At 36.0% G+C, this 16,449-nt stretch overlaps 3 protein-coding genes and 1 long non-coding RNA gene across 6 annotated transcripts; all 4 read right to left on the bottom strand.

Annotated features, from left to right (window-relative positions):
* Window positions 1-105: 105 nt before the first annotated feature.
* Window positions 106-934, bottom strand: LOC108977473 (actin-related protein 2/3 complex subunit 4). Its single transcript, XM_018947169.1, has 2 exons — window positions 253-934; window positions 106-183 (listed from the first exon to the last, which is right to left on the bottom strand). The coding sequence occupies exon 1, from the start codon at window positions 772-774 to the stop codon at window positions 268-270; it is 507 nt and encodes a 168-aa protein (XP_018802714.1). The 5' UTR covers window positions 775-934; the 3' UTR covers window positions 106-183; window positions 253-267.
* Window positions 935-1,785: 851 nt separating this feature from the next.
* Window positions 1,786-3,755, bottom strand: LOC108977470 (tubulin gamma-1 chain-like). Its single transcript, XM_018947166.1, has 6 exons — window positions 3,552-3,755; window positions 3,369-3,481; window positions 3,214-3,303; window positions 2,556-3,146; window positions 2,361-2,495; window positions 1,786-2,288 (listed from the first exon to the last, which is right to left on the bottom strand). Exons 1-6 carry the CDS (start codon window positions 3,598-3,600, stop codon window positions 1,896-1,898), a joined length of 1,371 nt encoding a protein of 456 aa, XP_018802711.1. The 5' UTR covers window positions 3,601-3,755; the 3' UTR covers window positions 1,786-1,895.
* A 703-nt stretch (window positions 3,756-4,458) lies between these two features.
* On the bottom strand, window positions 4,459-5,696 carry LOC108977482 (transcription factor Adf-1-like). 2 transcript variants are annotated; one of them, XM_018947180.1, is made up of 5 exons: window positions 5,587-5,696; window positions 5,369-5,512; window positions 5,163-5,313; window positions 4,873-5,110; window positions 4,459-4,805 (listed from the first exon to the last, which is right to left on the bottom strand). In XM_018947180.1, the coding sequence occupies exons 1-5, from the start codon at window positions 5,645-5,647 to the stop codon at window positions 4,554-4,556; spliced, it is 846 nt and encodes a 281-aa protein (XP_018802725.1). In that variant the 5' UTR covers window positions 5,648-5,696; the 3' UTR covers window positions 4,459-4,553. The 2 variants fall into 2 exon arrangements, with proteins under 2 accessions (XP_018802725.1, XP_018802726.1); XM_018947181.1 differs by having other exon boundaries at window positions 4,460-4,805; window positions 4,873-5,107.
* An 875-nt stretch (window positions 5,697-6,571) lies between these two features.
* On the bottom strand, window positions 6,572-8,969 carry LOC108977481. Of its 2 annotated transcripts, XR_001994040.1 has the most exons (4): window positions 8,692-8,969; window positions 8,514-8,632; window positions 8,133-8,337; window positions 6,572-6,796 (listed from the first exon to the last, which is right to left on the bottom strand). It is a non-coding gene; the product is annotated as an uncharacterized LOC108977481 (long non-coding RNA). The 2 variants fall into 2 exon arrangements; XR_001994039.1 differs by having other exon boundaries at window positions 8,514-8,969.
* Window positions 8,970-16,449: the final 7,480 nt, after the last annotated feature.

Genomic DNA, 16,449 nt, shown 5'->3' with positions numbered 1-16,449 from the left:
GTTTTAAGTATATAATTTATAATATTTATAATTAAATTAATGAAAATGCATCGTAATGTAAATACATAATTGAAACCGGATTACATGAATTGTAAACAAATGCAATTTTGGTAATAAAAATGCTGAATACTTTATTTGCTGGCCTGCTTAGCGTGCACCTCGTTTGTCTCCATACAATACATACTGTTTATTGGAATACAAAGTGATTTTCTATTATTTTCCTTAGTTTAAACAAAAGCAAAAACGTCTCACATTTTTCCTATATACTTAAAAACGCTTTAGAAACTCCTCAGCACAGGTACGTGCACGCGCGTTTACAGCTAGTTTCATCTCGCTGATTTCCTTATCAATTTCCTCCATAAAGCTGATAACGAAATCCACCAATTTGTGCTTATACATTTGCTCAGTGTGAAAATTGGTGATGAGAAAACTAATGTCGTAGCCATCGATTGGTTTGCGGCGCAAAATTATGAACGACTCTGCACGGCGCATCATAAAGCGTGTAAATTTATGGCACAGGATTTTCTCGATTTCATCTGCTTGTTTAACGGCAATGCTAACACGCACCGAATTGATAGAGGGCTCAATAAGCACTCGCTCACGTTCGTTCCGTGAAATTACAACTGGTGTTAAAACTAATTCCTTGCTGGAGCAAACTTCAACTTCGGGCTTATTGTGACGCTCCACGACTTGCGAAGGGAAATCTTGTAAACACATAGCAGCGGTCAATGAATGACGCACAGCGGTTAAATAAGGCTTTAATGTGGCGGCCATTATATTTACTTTCGTGTTCTATATTACGATAGTAATAAATTGTTTTAAACTGATTTTATTTAGTTATATTTTCAACAATGCCGACGCTGATTCACTATTTTTATCAGAAATATGTGTCGGAAACAATAATGCAAGGAAAAACAACACCCACATTCGAAACTTCAAACTTGACTACTGAATAGCTTCCACACATCACATCGAGCTAGGGTTGCATTTTAAAACTATGTCTCATTAGTAATTTAAATCTTACAGCCCTATTTTGATGCCCTCACAAAAATCACCACACTCACTCTAAAGATGTTTCTCACTACAGTGAGGGTTACCGTATGCTGGCGAAAATTCAAAAGCTCACTATTATCACAAATATCTGTGACGTGTGAAAGCAGCCATCACAATACAAAACCATCTGTGTTTGTTTTGTTTTACATCAATATTTACATTTTTTAAAAAATATTTAAGTGTTATAACTAGCATGGAGAAACTGTTCTTGGTGTATGTGGCAACTGACTGACTGGGGACTGACTCATAGAGAGCATATAACTATTACCAATGCATTTTTGGTAAGAGCCATGCCCGTAAAAATACAAACACGCCAGGAAACGCAGATCAAAAGATATACTCGACTTCTGCACATCATGCGGCACCAATTCACCTATAAGTACTTTACAAGGATCGCTTTTGTCTCGTAAAAACTTCAAAATTTTCCTCCTCCTCAACAATTGCCGCATACACAAAGAACAGTTCCTCCATGCTAGTTATAACACTCAAATATTTTTTAAAAAATGTAAATATTGATGTAAAACAAAACAAGCACAGATGTTTTTGTATTGTGATGGCTGCTTTCACACGTCATAGATATTTGTGATAATAAAGAGCATTTGAGCTTTTGAATTATCGCCAGCATAAGGTAACCCTCACTGTAGTGAGAAACATCACTAGAGTATGGTGATTTTTGTGAGGGCATCAGAATAGGGCTGTTAGTATATTTATCTTAAAACATGGATAACAGTATTTAATTTAAATTTGTTTCAAATATTTAATTTATTGAAAAAATTAATTCCTACGCTATTCATTTTTGAACTTAACTTTTTGCGATATGAAAATAGTAAATGCGCACAAAATCAGAAACCTTGTTGTACATTACTTGGACTCCATTGCAAATAATTTGGACGTGTTGCTGCTTCGTACTCCTGTGATAGGCAATCTAATACTAGTTTCGAGTGATCAAGTTCTGATAGATCATCTTTAAACATATCCTCCCGGCGAAATTGATCTAAGAATGCTCCACGTTTACGCAATTTATCATATTGCGCTAAAGCGCGATTAAATAGCGATGTGATGCCCGTATGATTAGCCATCATTAGACCAGAAACTTTGTGATTGCTCTGCACATAGGGTGAGCTACGGGATAAGGCAACCTGTATACTAGCTGGACCCCACGGTATGAATTGCGCCAGTTTTCGTTCGCGAATACGTTGCAGCGATTTGTGTACTTGTGTTGGGTCAACTTCGCCCTGGTAAGAATAAGGATAGTTGGAAGTTATAATGCAACACACTAATATAATATATAATAGAAAAATTAATACCTGTATAATATTTAATATAGAGATGTAGCAATGATGATTTGTCTTGTCGGGTCCAGAAGAGACCATCATATTTTTAGGCTGTAACAGACGGCGCATTACATCCAACACCGTCGTTTTGCGTACATTAAAATTTGGCTGAAATATACGGAGAACCCAGCATGTAAACATGTATAATTATATATCTCTAAAACTTACATCGTTTTCAGTAGTGAGTGGTGTATAGCCAGTCATTAGAAAATGTAATTGTGGCGTAGGTATCAATGGTGCTGTCAATCCAATTAGATTATTGTTCATATAAGATGGATAACGCAAAGTAGTTGTACTGACCGACATTATGGTCGATACTAGATTATTAATTTGTGCGAAAGTTGGATTTTCAATATGCAAGCGATCTGCAGCAATGCGATTCAATGCTGTGTTATCCAAAACAACCACACAATCTGCGCACACAGTAAGACGTTTTAGTGTAAGCAAAGAGTTATATGGTTGTACCACAACATCGCTTATTTCATCTTGGTTTGGAAATACACTGTAGGTTTGTAGTAATTTTTTGGGAAAACGATCTGCCAATCGTTCCATGATATATGAGCCCATACCCGAACCGGTGCCGCCGGCTATTGAGTGGCAGAGCACAAAACCTTCCAGTGAATCACTACCATCTGCCTCGCGGTCAATGATATCAAAAACTTCTTCGTGTAATTTTTCGCCTTGACTAAAACCCGAAGCCCAATTGTTACCTGCCCCGCCACCATGCTTCGATAAATATATATTCTCTGGATTGTATAGCTATGTATGTGAAATGTAGCGAAAAATAAGAACTAACACAGAAAAGTCACAACTAGACCTCCCTTACCTTGGCATGCGTTGATGTCATTATTGTATTGATAACTCGTGGCTCCAGATCGAGTAAAACCGCGCGCGGTATATAATGATTATCATCAGCCTAAGGTAAGATACTAAATAATATAAATATGTGCACATACATATTATTTTTTTTCTATGGCCCACCTGATAAAAGAAGACATCCTTGCGATCTAAGCCATCGGTGGCGTAATCCTCCAGAACACCGTTTGGTGAAATACCGTGCTCTAAGCATAAGCGCTTCCAGAATTCAAAGCCGACTATAATTTTAATTGTATATTAATTTGCTTGAATTAAAATCGTTTAGTTCAAAACTATTATTAAACCTACTTTGGTTCCCGCATTGTCCTAACTGCAAGGTTATTATTTCACTTGGCATTTTGTAAAAGGGAAAAAAAATAAGTTTATAGTTCTGTTAAATCTTAGCTACTTTTGTAGTTGTTCAACAAGGATTGCAATTAAGACTTTTTGACATTGTAAGCCGTTATTTAGTTAACACAACAAAAATGTTTGTTTTTGTATCGCTGTTACTTAATACATGTCAAATAGATGTACACATCTGTATTATCTATGCATCTGTGACTTTGTAGAGTATTTAGTAATAATTGTTAAAATAAAAAAATAATATTTTACACAAAATGAAAAAAAGTATTTAAGTAAATATATGTACATATACCTTCAATATATTCATATACAACTTCGCGCGAATAGTGTCTTAAAAGTGTCTGTGTGGAATTCAGACATAATCTTTTTCTAAAATGGGTTTGATCGAGTATAACTAAATAGTGGTAAATTTTCAAATTTGATTTCATACCGACTAGATACAATGATTATGCCTGCAGTATTTCCCTGAATTTGTTCCTGTCAAGATTTAATAGTATCAAATGATCAGAGACAAAATTGTTTTAGCTACGGTAACTTTTTAATGTTGCAAAATGTCAGGAACTTTTTCATCCTCGAACTTGCTGACCATTCAGTAGGCCACCGAGAAATACACTTCTGTTGGAGAGAAGTAAATTCCCTTGAATCGTTTCAACCAAGAACTGCTAATCGCTCAATTACAAACATATTTTAGAATGGAGATCAAATAATGCTTTATAATAATAATTATTTTCATATAATATTATTTTTGTCTTCTTTATTACTAAAAAGTTTAGTAGTTCGAGTAAAAATACATTTCAGGTTCACATTCACTATTAAAAAGATAAAAATTTAAAAATAATTTTCAAATCAAATCAAATGCATATATATAACTTAAAATAAAGCACTTTATGTGCTTATACATTTTCAAAATTATTTAATTTGTATCATATTTCTATTATTTATGTACGTCTATTTTAAATGACCTGAATAAAATTTATCAATTTCTCCAAACACTATGGCCGATACTTTGGCTTCTATTTGATTAACTACCTTTGGCGATAGACCGGCTTCTGTTATCTTCGCCGCTAAACTGGAAAAGTGAAGTGCGGTGGAGTCCTGTTTATGTGCTTTTTCCACGAATGTCGCACAAGTGTTCGAAATGCTTGCGCTTGCCAAATCCAAAAACTGTTTAAACTTGTCACTTTCCTTTTTCTGCGAATTCTGGATTGTTAATTAATTAGCAAAATTGTCAAGATAAAACCAAAAAACAAAAAAAACTAATTTATACCAATTGCCCACGCGCATCAGAAGGTCTGCACGGAGAACTTTCGCTTGCCCTTTGCCCACGTGCATCAGAAGGTCTGGATGGAGAACTTGCGCTTGCCCTTTGCCCATGTGCATCTGCAGATCTTGTCGGAGAATTTTCTGGTTCCGAGAACGACAAGTTTGTTGAATCCTCATCTAATAAATCCAGTGCTTCATCTACGCTTATAGGGTCCATTTCTTCACTTGAACTTCGAATTCTACTGTAAAGTAGCTTATGAAATAAGTATAGCACACATATGCATTATTACTTACCGCTTATGATCTTTAACGTTATCCAAAAAGGTCATCGCTTCTAAATACCTCCATTTTTTCCTGGTACTTTCAGAACTACCATCAGTCTTCATTCTTTTGCATCGTTTATAGGAGTCACGGAGGCTCTTCCATCTTTTTTTGCACTGCATTTCTATTAATAAATTGAACATCAGAATATGATCTACTTTATCTAGAGTTTAGCTTACCGCTCAACTTTAGGCATACAGCAATATGCCTCCATGCATAATCTTTTTTCTTTAAACTTTTGTAATCAGGATGTGATAGATCGTATAGAAATGGTCGATTACGCACTTCAGAAATTAACATGTCATCCACATCCATTGTTAAGGCTGAAATATAACCATTTAATTGTTAACGAAACCTAAATTAACAAATAAACCTAAAAAATCCAAAAAACACTTACGGATTTCAAATAATTTACAGTGCTGTCCAGATATTTCAGTTTTAACCACACAGCTGTTCATTGTGGATGTACACAGTTTCGTTGTTGCCACGCTAATACCTTTCACTTGAATAAAATTTAAATATTTTGTTCAAAGTGAAACAGCCATTTTCTTCAAAATATAAGCAAATCAGTCAATTTTTTTGTTTTAAATTATTAATTGATATTGTAAATGATATATTCGGGCTATTTTATCTGATAGTAAAATAATGCTAAGCTTGTTAGAGAGTTGAATAATTTTTCCTTTCACATATTAGTGGCAACACTGCAGCTGAAGTCGTGCTGTGACTGCATGACAGTAAACTGCAAATGGCGTCGTGAAGCCTGCTAGATAAACATTTGTAAGACGCTAGCGATATAACAATGGCCGGCATGTACACATAACAACGCAGCTGTCCATTTTGTATGAACACAATTTCGATATTGCCATACTAAGACCATTCACTTCAATGAAATTTTAATATTTTGTTCAAAGCGAAATTTTTGATGTACAAAATAAGAAAATAGATAAATATATTTATTTTAAATTTTCAATTGTTATTACAAATGATAAAACATAACTATTTTATGCTGATCTTTGTAAAATAACGTGAGGTTCGTCAGAGTTTTGAATAATTTTACAATTTACACATTAGTGGGATTTGGAAATGTATATTATGTATATATATATATGTGTGTATATTAATTTTTGACAGTTGCTACCTGTCGTTTGTCGCCATCTTTGTGTTCCATGCATCATCGTTAACAAAAATGGCAACGGTTGCTTGGCAAAGGGTAAAAAGCTGTGTGTAGTCAAAAACTTTGCTTCGTTTGGTTGCGTTTCGTTTCGATGTGAACGTATCGTTATATCGAGCTTTTCTGTTGCAGCAAATGTCTGAAGCACAACGATGTTGCTAGTCGTAAGCTTGGCTCTATTATTCTTGTTTCCGTTCCAGTTACGTTATTCGTTGAAGGTGAGTTTAATATAGTCGAAAGATGGTAATTTTTAAAATATTCATTCACAGATAATCACTCAGTTGACATTTTCTCCATTTACCTCCATAGAATGACGTTTTAGGAGTGAAATGTCGCCACTTTTTATAGATGAGTACATCGACTTAAATTGAGAAACCAGAGACACAGCTACGAAATTGCGTTATGGATATTATGGTAGTTTGAGATGTAGTATGCCCTTTAAAAGAATCGATTTTTTATTGGCTTAATGACGTATTTTAAACTATAAGCCCGAGTTTCGAGCGTTTTTTGGCAAATGATAAATTCTTTCACAAGTGTATGAAACGTTACACCCGTACATAGGGTGCCCGCTTAAAGTCATGCCGCGCGGATTTTCCTAATTATGCAATATACATATTTACGTTTAATATTGGTTTCACTTCGCTTCTTGCCCACTATACCTAAGCATCTAATACCACTTTCCCTATAGTTCGTCCCCGTTGGGAACCTCTAAGATTCTTTCCAATAAATTATAAACCGGTGTCCTCAGCAAATATACACTCCATTAACGTATGGTTTCTGAATGAGGACCAAGTCAAGCTGTTATGACGTCATGTGATTAATTAGAGTTAGAGAAATTAACTATATTTTCATGTGCGCCTGCTTGAGAATTGCTAGGAAGCTCACTCTCAGTGTATAGTTATTATATATAGAGAGTCTGCTCCTTCTTTGACTCCTCCTTGGGTGGCGGTTGCAATTGCACTTTGACGTTTAGCAATAACTAAACCACCATCAAGATCGGGAAGGACCTCTCCTAGCAGTTCAATACTAAACGAGTTTTCAGACAGGGTGATCGTGGCACTTCTTCAATCTACTGGTGGAGAAACAAATTCGACATGCAGAGCTGAATAGAAAAGGTAAAGTCCTCTCACGACAAACGAATACCAAATTACATGAGTCACTCATTATCCCTGTCCTGTTGAGTCCGTGTTACGAGCTTTCTACAGAAAGGTTCTGCGAAAGATGTATGATCCTTTGCGCATTAGCAACGGTGAATACGACGACATTGACATAATTCAGCGAATTAAGAGACAGCGTCTACACTGGCTAGGTAATGCTGTCCGAATGGATGAAAACATTCCAGCTCTGATGAAAACATTCCAGTAGCCGTGGAAAGAAGAAGAGGAGGACGGCCATTTCGTTGGAAAGACAAGGTGGTGAAGGATCTGGCTACACTTGTAATGTGCTGTTGGAAACTCGGCTATAACCGTGTAAGCGATATCAAGGCCTATAAACAACAAGAAGTTTTTTTTAATCCGGAATAATATCTCATCAGTAACCCCCGCCTATTTCAACAACCTTAACTTACATCATTGATTTCTTTTTCAATAATTCTATTTTTAATGAATACTGACTCACCCAACTAATTGGTTGTCTGACAAATTGTATGCCTTTTAATTTCAAGTTATAATTTCCTAAAATTATAAAAGATCAATGGCATCTGCGCTCAGACTTACATATAAAAACCTCACACCAAAAAAAAAATTAACATTAAAACTTCTTGTTGTACTTACATACTTCCTTCTTTTGCTCGGAAAGTAATCACCCAACAATTACAACAACACGTGAAGCAATCACAGCACAAACGACAGCAGATCAGCCGCATCCCCACTACGCACTTGTCTCAACTGCACAAGAACAACAAGCGATGGTTTTTTTGTTGAAGTAAAGGCGGTTGTGTGCGCAGGTGCGAAACAACGAAAAAAATGCCGGCTGTGGCTGAGAACGGATATTTTTAAAAGCAAAAAAGCAGTATTAGATTGTATTGTTTGAGTACAAGTACAACAAAAAAAAAATAAAAAAAATAAAATAAAATAAAAAAAATAAAAACAAAAGCAACTGAAATTGTACTGTGCGATCATAAAAAATTGCATGAGCAACACTATGCCAATCACCTGTTCTTGTGTGTGCTTAGAATGTTGCCTTCAAGCTTATCGGTTGTTCCTCCTTAGCTTTTTTATTTGGATTTTTTCTAACTTGTGTCTTCTAAATTTTATTAAATTTTCGTTTATTTCTGCGAGGAATATCAAAAATTTGCACCATTATATGATTATTGACATCTTATGGTGTTACTTGGTGTCTACTGCTGCTTCTTCTTCTTTCTTCATTCATTATTATGTGCTTGTCATTCCATATTTTTAATTACTTGAATTTAATTACCATACGCAATAATCAACTAACTTGAGCCACAACAAAAAATAACATTGAAAAGCGCACACAATAAAAAAATTACTAAAAATTAATTCTTATAATAAAGAATTTCTGCAAAGTGGAGACAAAGTCAGGGCTAACTAGTTCTTATTGCTTGAACAATTTAAAATTAACGCGTTTTTAATGAAGAACAAAAACCAACAGACGTCTACTCAATGACAAGTAGTAAAAATCAATGAGTGCTGCCAAGTAAAGTTACTAAGTTCTATATCTTGCAGAGATTCCCCAAAAAATATATTATCGATTATATACGTTTGACGTCAAGCACGAAAAGAAGTTGAATATCCATGACGCTAATCTGTATTTGGTGGGACCAAACGGTGTGCTGTATTATGAGTTTCTAAAACCCTGGTCAAACCATTATTGGGAAACGTTAACTTATCAAATTGACGCGAGCGAACGCCGAAAAGTGCCCAGAATTCGCTACTAAGCACGAGTCAATAATTTTCCATCATTGATTCAGTCTTATCAAAAACACAAGCCTAGCAGAGATACAAAGCCTTCAATGCATGCTGTGTTCTGGACAACCTTTGACCTCTTTAGCTGATGAAAATATTAGGTTCAAAAAAGTCTTGCGGTATTTTCGCTAGTTGGCGCTCAGAGCGCGTAGTTCTAGTTTTATTTGTCGCATCGGGTCATGCTATACCTTTTTGGGAAGCTCATTTCATTTCATACGGTAGAAGATGCGCCACGCTCCGGAAGGCCTGTCGTCGAAAATTGCGATAGAGCTGGACATGAGTCACCGTTAAAAAAAAAAAAAAAAAAAAAAAACCGTAAGACTTTTTATTATTATAAGAGTGAAGTAAGTGGTGCTTGAAAATCGTCAGACAAGACAGCTCTACATCTCTCGCGAGTCTGTTCGAATGATTTTGGTGTTTACTTTGAGGTCATTCTCTCGAAAAAACTGAAACACGGTTATTAGCTTAGTGACAGTCACAACTTACTGGCATCATATACGATCGGCTGGGTATTAGTAACGTTGACACATGCAGGAACTGCAGGAATATATACGTAGGAGACGCTGGAATACCTCCTTTGCTTTTGTCCGACTTTATCGGCTAAAGTATGCCGGGCAAGAACAAAGTTCACAAATTATTAAATTTTATTAACAAAATAATTATTTTTTCCCATTTTATGGCTGCAATAATCGTCTCGCTATTCTTCAAATTGTTGAAAATTTCGAGCATACATTTTCTTCACATAATACTGAAGTGCCAATAAGAATAAGAACTGCTCGAAGTAATGGAAATATTGCTGCTATTCAGGCTAGCGTTGTTGAGGACCGTAATTTGTCGATTCCAAGACGTTCTCAACCTGGAACAATTCCTAATAATTATGTTCTGGTAGGCCAATTAGCCACGTATACACCAGTTTTAGTCCTCCAGAGGTAGTTCAGTTCCTATATCCAAGAGAAGTAGTCATCATTTAAGATGCCTGCGCTTGAAGCGATTTTTAACAGAAGAAAGAAGAAGGAGAAGAAATGATCCACTGCTTCCCTGGTGCCCTGCTCTAAGCATTTTGTGCAGTCTTCCGAACTGTCAACCCCATTCTGCGGACGTGTGCCGCCTACGGTCCTGCAGTATCTTCTAACGAGTGTCAATATGAATTTTGTGTACTTCCGATGTATCGTTTTGCACATGACTTCTGCAGTTTTGCACCCAGGTAGCTAGTTCCATCATCTTTAGATTTTCTTTACCCCCAGTATACAGTAGATGTTTAGAGTGTTGCGTGTAGCTAACATATCTTTACGCCAGCCATCTTTTTCTATGTTCACTTTTTGCTGGCTTTCTTCACTCTTTCTTCCGCGTTGCCAAGGTACTTGGTGCAATCCTTATAAGTGGTAATAAAACAAAGAAATTGTTCAGAACGAATCAATATAGCATATAGCTCATATAAACCATATAAACAGAACGATCGGAATCAAGTACTTGTATGGAACACTTTTTATTTGAGAGAGGTATTATAGCCCCGGGTCAACCGAAATTGACGTTTTCTCTTATTTTTTTTAATCGTTTTTCTAAAAAAAAATTTTGCGAACACACTTCTCCCCAAAAGCCTAAACTTAATCGGATTGTTTTTGTAAAGCATAATTTCTATCATTAGTTTCATCCAAAGTACATATATGATTATTTGATATGTAATATGACAATTGTATAAAGCACGCATAGCCCTGTTACCGTCATACTTACATACATACATATGTATGTACTATATATACATATACTACATATACATACAATATACTACTAAACTTCATAAACTTTTACTTTAAATTTTTGTAATTTTTTTAAAATTTTTTTTATATTTTTTTTGAGAACAAACCAACTCCGCCGCCGTAATAAATGTTCTTTGGCAAAAGCGTGAAGGTCATCAGCATTTTGACTTCACCAGATAACACCAACCACAAACAGCATTCTTACCAACGTTGTTATTGTTGCAATCACTGCTGGCTACATGTAGTTACTCACATGGATGTATGCGCATACATACATACTTGTGTCTTCAGATGGCGTAATTTGATATTTTTATTATATAAGCAGCTATTAAACAGCAACAAAAAAGAAAAGAAAATATGAACAAAATAATAGAAGGAGAAGCGCAGAGCAGAAAAAGCAAGCATTGAATAGTACACAGGTAAAGCACCTTAACAAACAAGCACAGCACTTCTAAAGCAATGACAATAACAAGCTAAGGAAGAAGCAGCATGACAGTGGCGTCTCAGCGCTGGCCGCTGATTGTAGGTATGTACTAGCTGCTAAATATGTTCATAAAAGGCAGACATTAGCATCAGACATATGCGAAACTCCTGTTTGGCATTAGCGCTCGTGTTGATTCACTGATTCGCCACAAGATGCTTTGCGGCTCCACTCGGCAGTTGTCTTATTAGAACACCACTAAGCTGTTAAGCTCACTTTTTACATACATACACAATTACATATGTATAGAAAAGCTTTATATTTTCGCTGTCCGCCCGCTGTTCTATCTCTACATCGGCCTAGTCCGTTCACAGCTGGCTTATCTCCAGGCGTGTGTTGGTGATTATTTCGCTGCTCGGCCGTGTCGCGTTACGTTGCCTGCGTGAGTAATTATGCCACACATGTTTGTACATATGACGGTGCGTCCGTTTGGGGGCTGAGTGTCACCAATTTGATTTCATTTGGTATTAAGTGACGGGGTGTGACAATTGTTGAAATGCTCGAAATGAACTCAATTAAAGTATTAAAGTTCCGTAATGTGTTGACAATGTTCTACTTTTTTGCTGCCAAAGTTATTTTAAAGGTGGCGATAGCGAAAACTGCTAGAATTAGCGCGATAGATGGCATTAATATTTAATTTAGCAGAAAAAAAAATTTTTTATTATTATTATTTTTCCATATCATGCTGGCATGACGTAATTTTCTAAATAAGTAAGAGTGTTAGGAATGTGATCGAAAAATCAGTTCAGAAACTAATTACTACATTTAATATGTATATATGTATGAAGTATATAAAAATAATGCGGCACATTTTTTGTTCGGCGTAAAGTATTCAACCTTTTTTTCTTTTCATTGGAGGCGTTTTTTACGTGTCCGTTCTTAAACCCAGCGCGCAATCCTGGGGAGGGATGGTTCGCTTTCTCACTTTAGCTCGCCTTCAAACAGGTGTCCTTTGTCTACCAAGAGGATAATTGTGTAAGATCGAAAGTTGTGAACTGCGTGAGCCATATGAAAAAAATCGTTTCTGGTCACTCGCAAATGAATGGCGCTCAGAGAACTTTCCTCACTTGCTTTCAATCTACTTGGCAGCACTTTTCGGTTCCATAAGATCATGTTTAGTATATAGCCGACGTTTCTTGTTATAGCGTGGTTGGGTGGTAAGGTTTGATTTCATTGTCAGCGAAATCAGCTAACGGTACGCCCTTGAAACGGGCTGTGTCGATATGGTTAAACCATATAGAGAATGTAAAGAGGTGGTTGGTGGTGTACGGAAATCATTGCATGTTGGACATATATCTGAAATGTCAGGGTAATTTCTAGAAAAGTAGAAGTACAACCTGTTACAGTATCTAGAATAAAGTTACGCAAAAATCTCCCTAAATTCTTGCGGCAAATAGAGCTCTTCGTCTGCAATAGGTTGACGCAAAGTAAGCAATTCACTGATGGTCGGCAAGGTGTTAATGGTGTTTGTGTATACGATATACGATTGTATTCCTATGTAGTACTATAGTATATCTTACCGAGTATGCCGAAATGATGCCATTGAAGCGGTGTTGTAACGGCTATATATTAGTGACCATGATGGGTTTTAGTTAAATATTTAAACCACTTAGAAAAATAAAAGTAAAGCAGTTAGAATGATAGGAAAAATGGTTAATAAAGAGGTTCAACACACTGCGTGTTTGTTTGAAATGCGGATAAATTGACAAAAATCTGATAATAGAAATATGAATCTATTTCGTTGGGTATATGAAAGGTTGTCTCTCAATTTGTCCAGTAATTGTTTATTACAAGGGGTTTAATGGGTCAGCCCTAGGAGTTTTCGAGGGGACGGTTCGTGTGTTCATTGGAAACGGCGATTATCGCATTCTATAGAACGATAATCTGTATGAGTTATACGATGATATTGACATAGTTCAGCGAATGAAGAAACAGCGGTTGCGCTAGTTAAGTCATGTCGTGCTTGTGGACGAAAATACTGCAGCTCTGAAAGTATTCGACGCAGTACCAGCCGGTTGAAGCAGAGGAAGGGGAAGACCTGGAAAGGCCAAGTGAAGAAGGACCTGCCTACATTTGGAATCTCCAATTGGCACAAAACAGAGAAAAGGAAGAACGACCGACACGTGGTTCCAAGTTCAGGTTGCTCTACCTTAAAATAAAATATAGCATAAATCTCAATTATGTTAAAAACCAAAACAATTATGATAATAACAAATAACAAATGAAAAATTTATTGTTAAAGATAAGCATGTCTTCAAAGTTAAAAAAAAAATAATAATAATATAATTATATTTCAGTTTAATAATTTCATGTTGAGTAAAATGATGTAAAAAGGCTTGGTCATCAAAAATATCACCAGAAATAATTTTGATGCACTCAAATTGACCGAGAACTTAGTTGGGTAAATGGTCGGCAGAACAGTTTCTGGAGACTTCAGTTTCTTAATGGTTTAACTTTCACCATGTCTATAAGTCTCAAAACCAAAAAATGTCAATTTTCCAATACGTTTTGAATCATTCTTAGAAACAGAGATCCTTCGCGTTGATTTCAACCTATTCCTGGAAGAAAGTTTTTCAAAATTGTGCTGCCTCATTTCTTTATTTACAAGACCCGATGATGCCGCTACAACCACAATACGCGTGTGTGCCGCATCAAACGGTTAATTTGTGGGAATGCAATTGGGTTTTCTAAACCATGCGAGAACTTTACTCAACATAAAACAGGCAATTTTTTTTGTTGGAGAAGCCACTATAGAAATATATCTCATCTAAGAAGATGATTTTTAAATTTCATACCTTACTGAACACACCAACAAAATTTGACCCAAATCCGTAGACACACAGGACAGCCGCGGGCTGCCAAAATCACGTCTTCCCTGTTGGTAAACGCTCAATTTTCAGCAGAAGTAACAAGTAAAAGCAAGCAGGCGCTGTAAAGGGTTACGAGCAATCCGAAAGAGCTCAAGAGCTCAAGAACAGTGCAAACTTTTCATCATTAGTAACCATCCGCTTCAGAAATTCATCGCTTTTGTGGCGATTCAGCAGCGATGTGCAGATGTAAATGCAGTTCATGAGGGTTATTGCGTTAATTCAAGCATATTTATACTCTTGCAAGAAGTTCCTACAGATAAATTTACATATTTAAATGTACATATAACTTAAACAATTTAAACTACACTGTACACTGCAAAAACAGATGAAATCGGAAGATAACCACGTCCATTCCTTATGTAAGTTCAAAAACTACTAAAAGCACAATAAATCAATAACTAAATATGCCAGAGACATTAAATTTTAATCCCGAGATAGCATTAGAGAATGCAGCGCTGATAATGATTGGACGAAAGGCGTGGCACCGCCTACTTTTATGTGAAATCAGATATTTCGAGACCGTGGTATTCTTCTCGCATTTCTACAATTATGTAACAGTGTGAAAATCGTCGAAATCGGACTACAATCATCGCCTATTTTAATTATTATAATTTGATTCTTTCATTTTTCAGTGTACAAATCAAAAAGCTATATAAAGCTTAAATTATTAAGGGATATATGGGGGCCACCTTATGACTGCTGCCGAATTTGTGGACCCCCATTATTACTTAATAGTTGACTTTTGGCCGAAAATATCGGTAAATGTATGGGGTATACAATTGAAACTCGTAGACTTACGACTTTAAATGAGAGCGTATTTTACTGATAACAGTGTATAATATACTTATGTTACAAAAACTTCACCTAGCCCCTATATAACTTACTATATATTAGGATTTTCGAACATCCAGTTGACTGTACTTCATACAGTTACTGAAGGTGTGAGGTAACTTAATGAACCTCAAGGAATATTTTATTAGTATGTGGCATATTAATATGAATTACATAAAATATACCTATATACTATATATCTTCACCTAAAATGCCAAATAACGTATGATCCAAAAATTCGAAATTGAATGTTTACTGATAACGATCTAATACTTCAAATATACATATAAGTACCCACATATATACAAGGTGCGTTCCAAAGTAAACAGATAAATTGAAGTAAACTTGGTGGCGCCATCTATATGTCGACTAGTGCGATAGCAGCTCTTTATCAAATGTCCATTGACAATTTCATGACATCTCATCGATTGTGTTTGTTTTAAAATTGGTAAAACTTTTACCGAAACGTTTCAATTGATGAAACAAGTTTATAGCGCTGATTGCCTATTCCCTAGCAGAGTGCACGAGTGGCTTTAACGTTTTCAAAGTGGTCCTGGGGACATATATAAATGACGACCAACATGTAGGCCAATCAAAATCCGTGATCACCGGAAATTCCATCGAAACTGTGCGTGAATTCACCAAAAATCAGCCGAAATCATCATTGAAATTCATGGAAATGGAATTGAACGTCTCCAAAACATCGATTTATCACATTTTGACCGAACATTTGGGCTTACGAAAGGTGTGTGCACGGTTTGTTCCGCACAAATTGACTGACGACCAAAAATTGCTCAGATCGATCGACGCTTGTGACCGCTTATTTGACCAAAAATCACATTTTAACCATTAATCACTGCCCGTATTCACCTGATATGGCACCGCACGACTTCTTCCTTTTCGGAAAAGTGCATTTGACCATAAAAAGAAAGCTTTATGCAGACGTAGAGGCTATTCAAAAGGCTTGCACCGGCATACTGGCGGCCATACGGGTCAAAGAGCTAAAACACTCGTTCGACATGCTTTTGGGCCATGAAAAAAGCTGAATTGAAAAAGAAGGAGAATATTTGGAATAAAAAAAATTGATTTTGCCGAAAACTCCATTTCTTCTGTTTTTTTTAAGACCTTTTTACTTTGGAACGCACCTTGCACGAGAAAAGAACCATTAAGACACAACTATATTAAATCATTATTTTTGGTTCAACTGTAGCAAAATTTGACGC

The sequence above is a fragment of the Bactrocera latifrons genome, unplaced genomic scaffold (assembly GCF_001853355.1).
Source record: "Bactrocera latifrons isolate USDA-ARS-PBARC rearing strain unplaced genomic scaffold, ASM185335v1 scaffold_9, whole genome shotgun sequence".
Lineage (NCBI taxonomy): Eukaryota > Metazoa > Arthropoda > Insecta > Diptera > Tephritidae > Bactrocera > Bactrocera latifrons.
The sequence above is the reverse complement of the archived record's forward strand: the minus strand, read 5'-3'. Positions and strand labels throughout refer to the sequence as shown.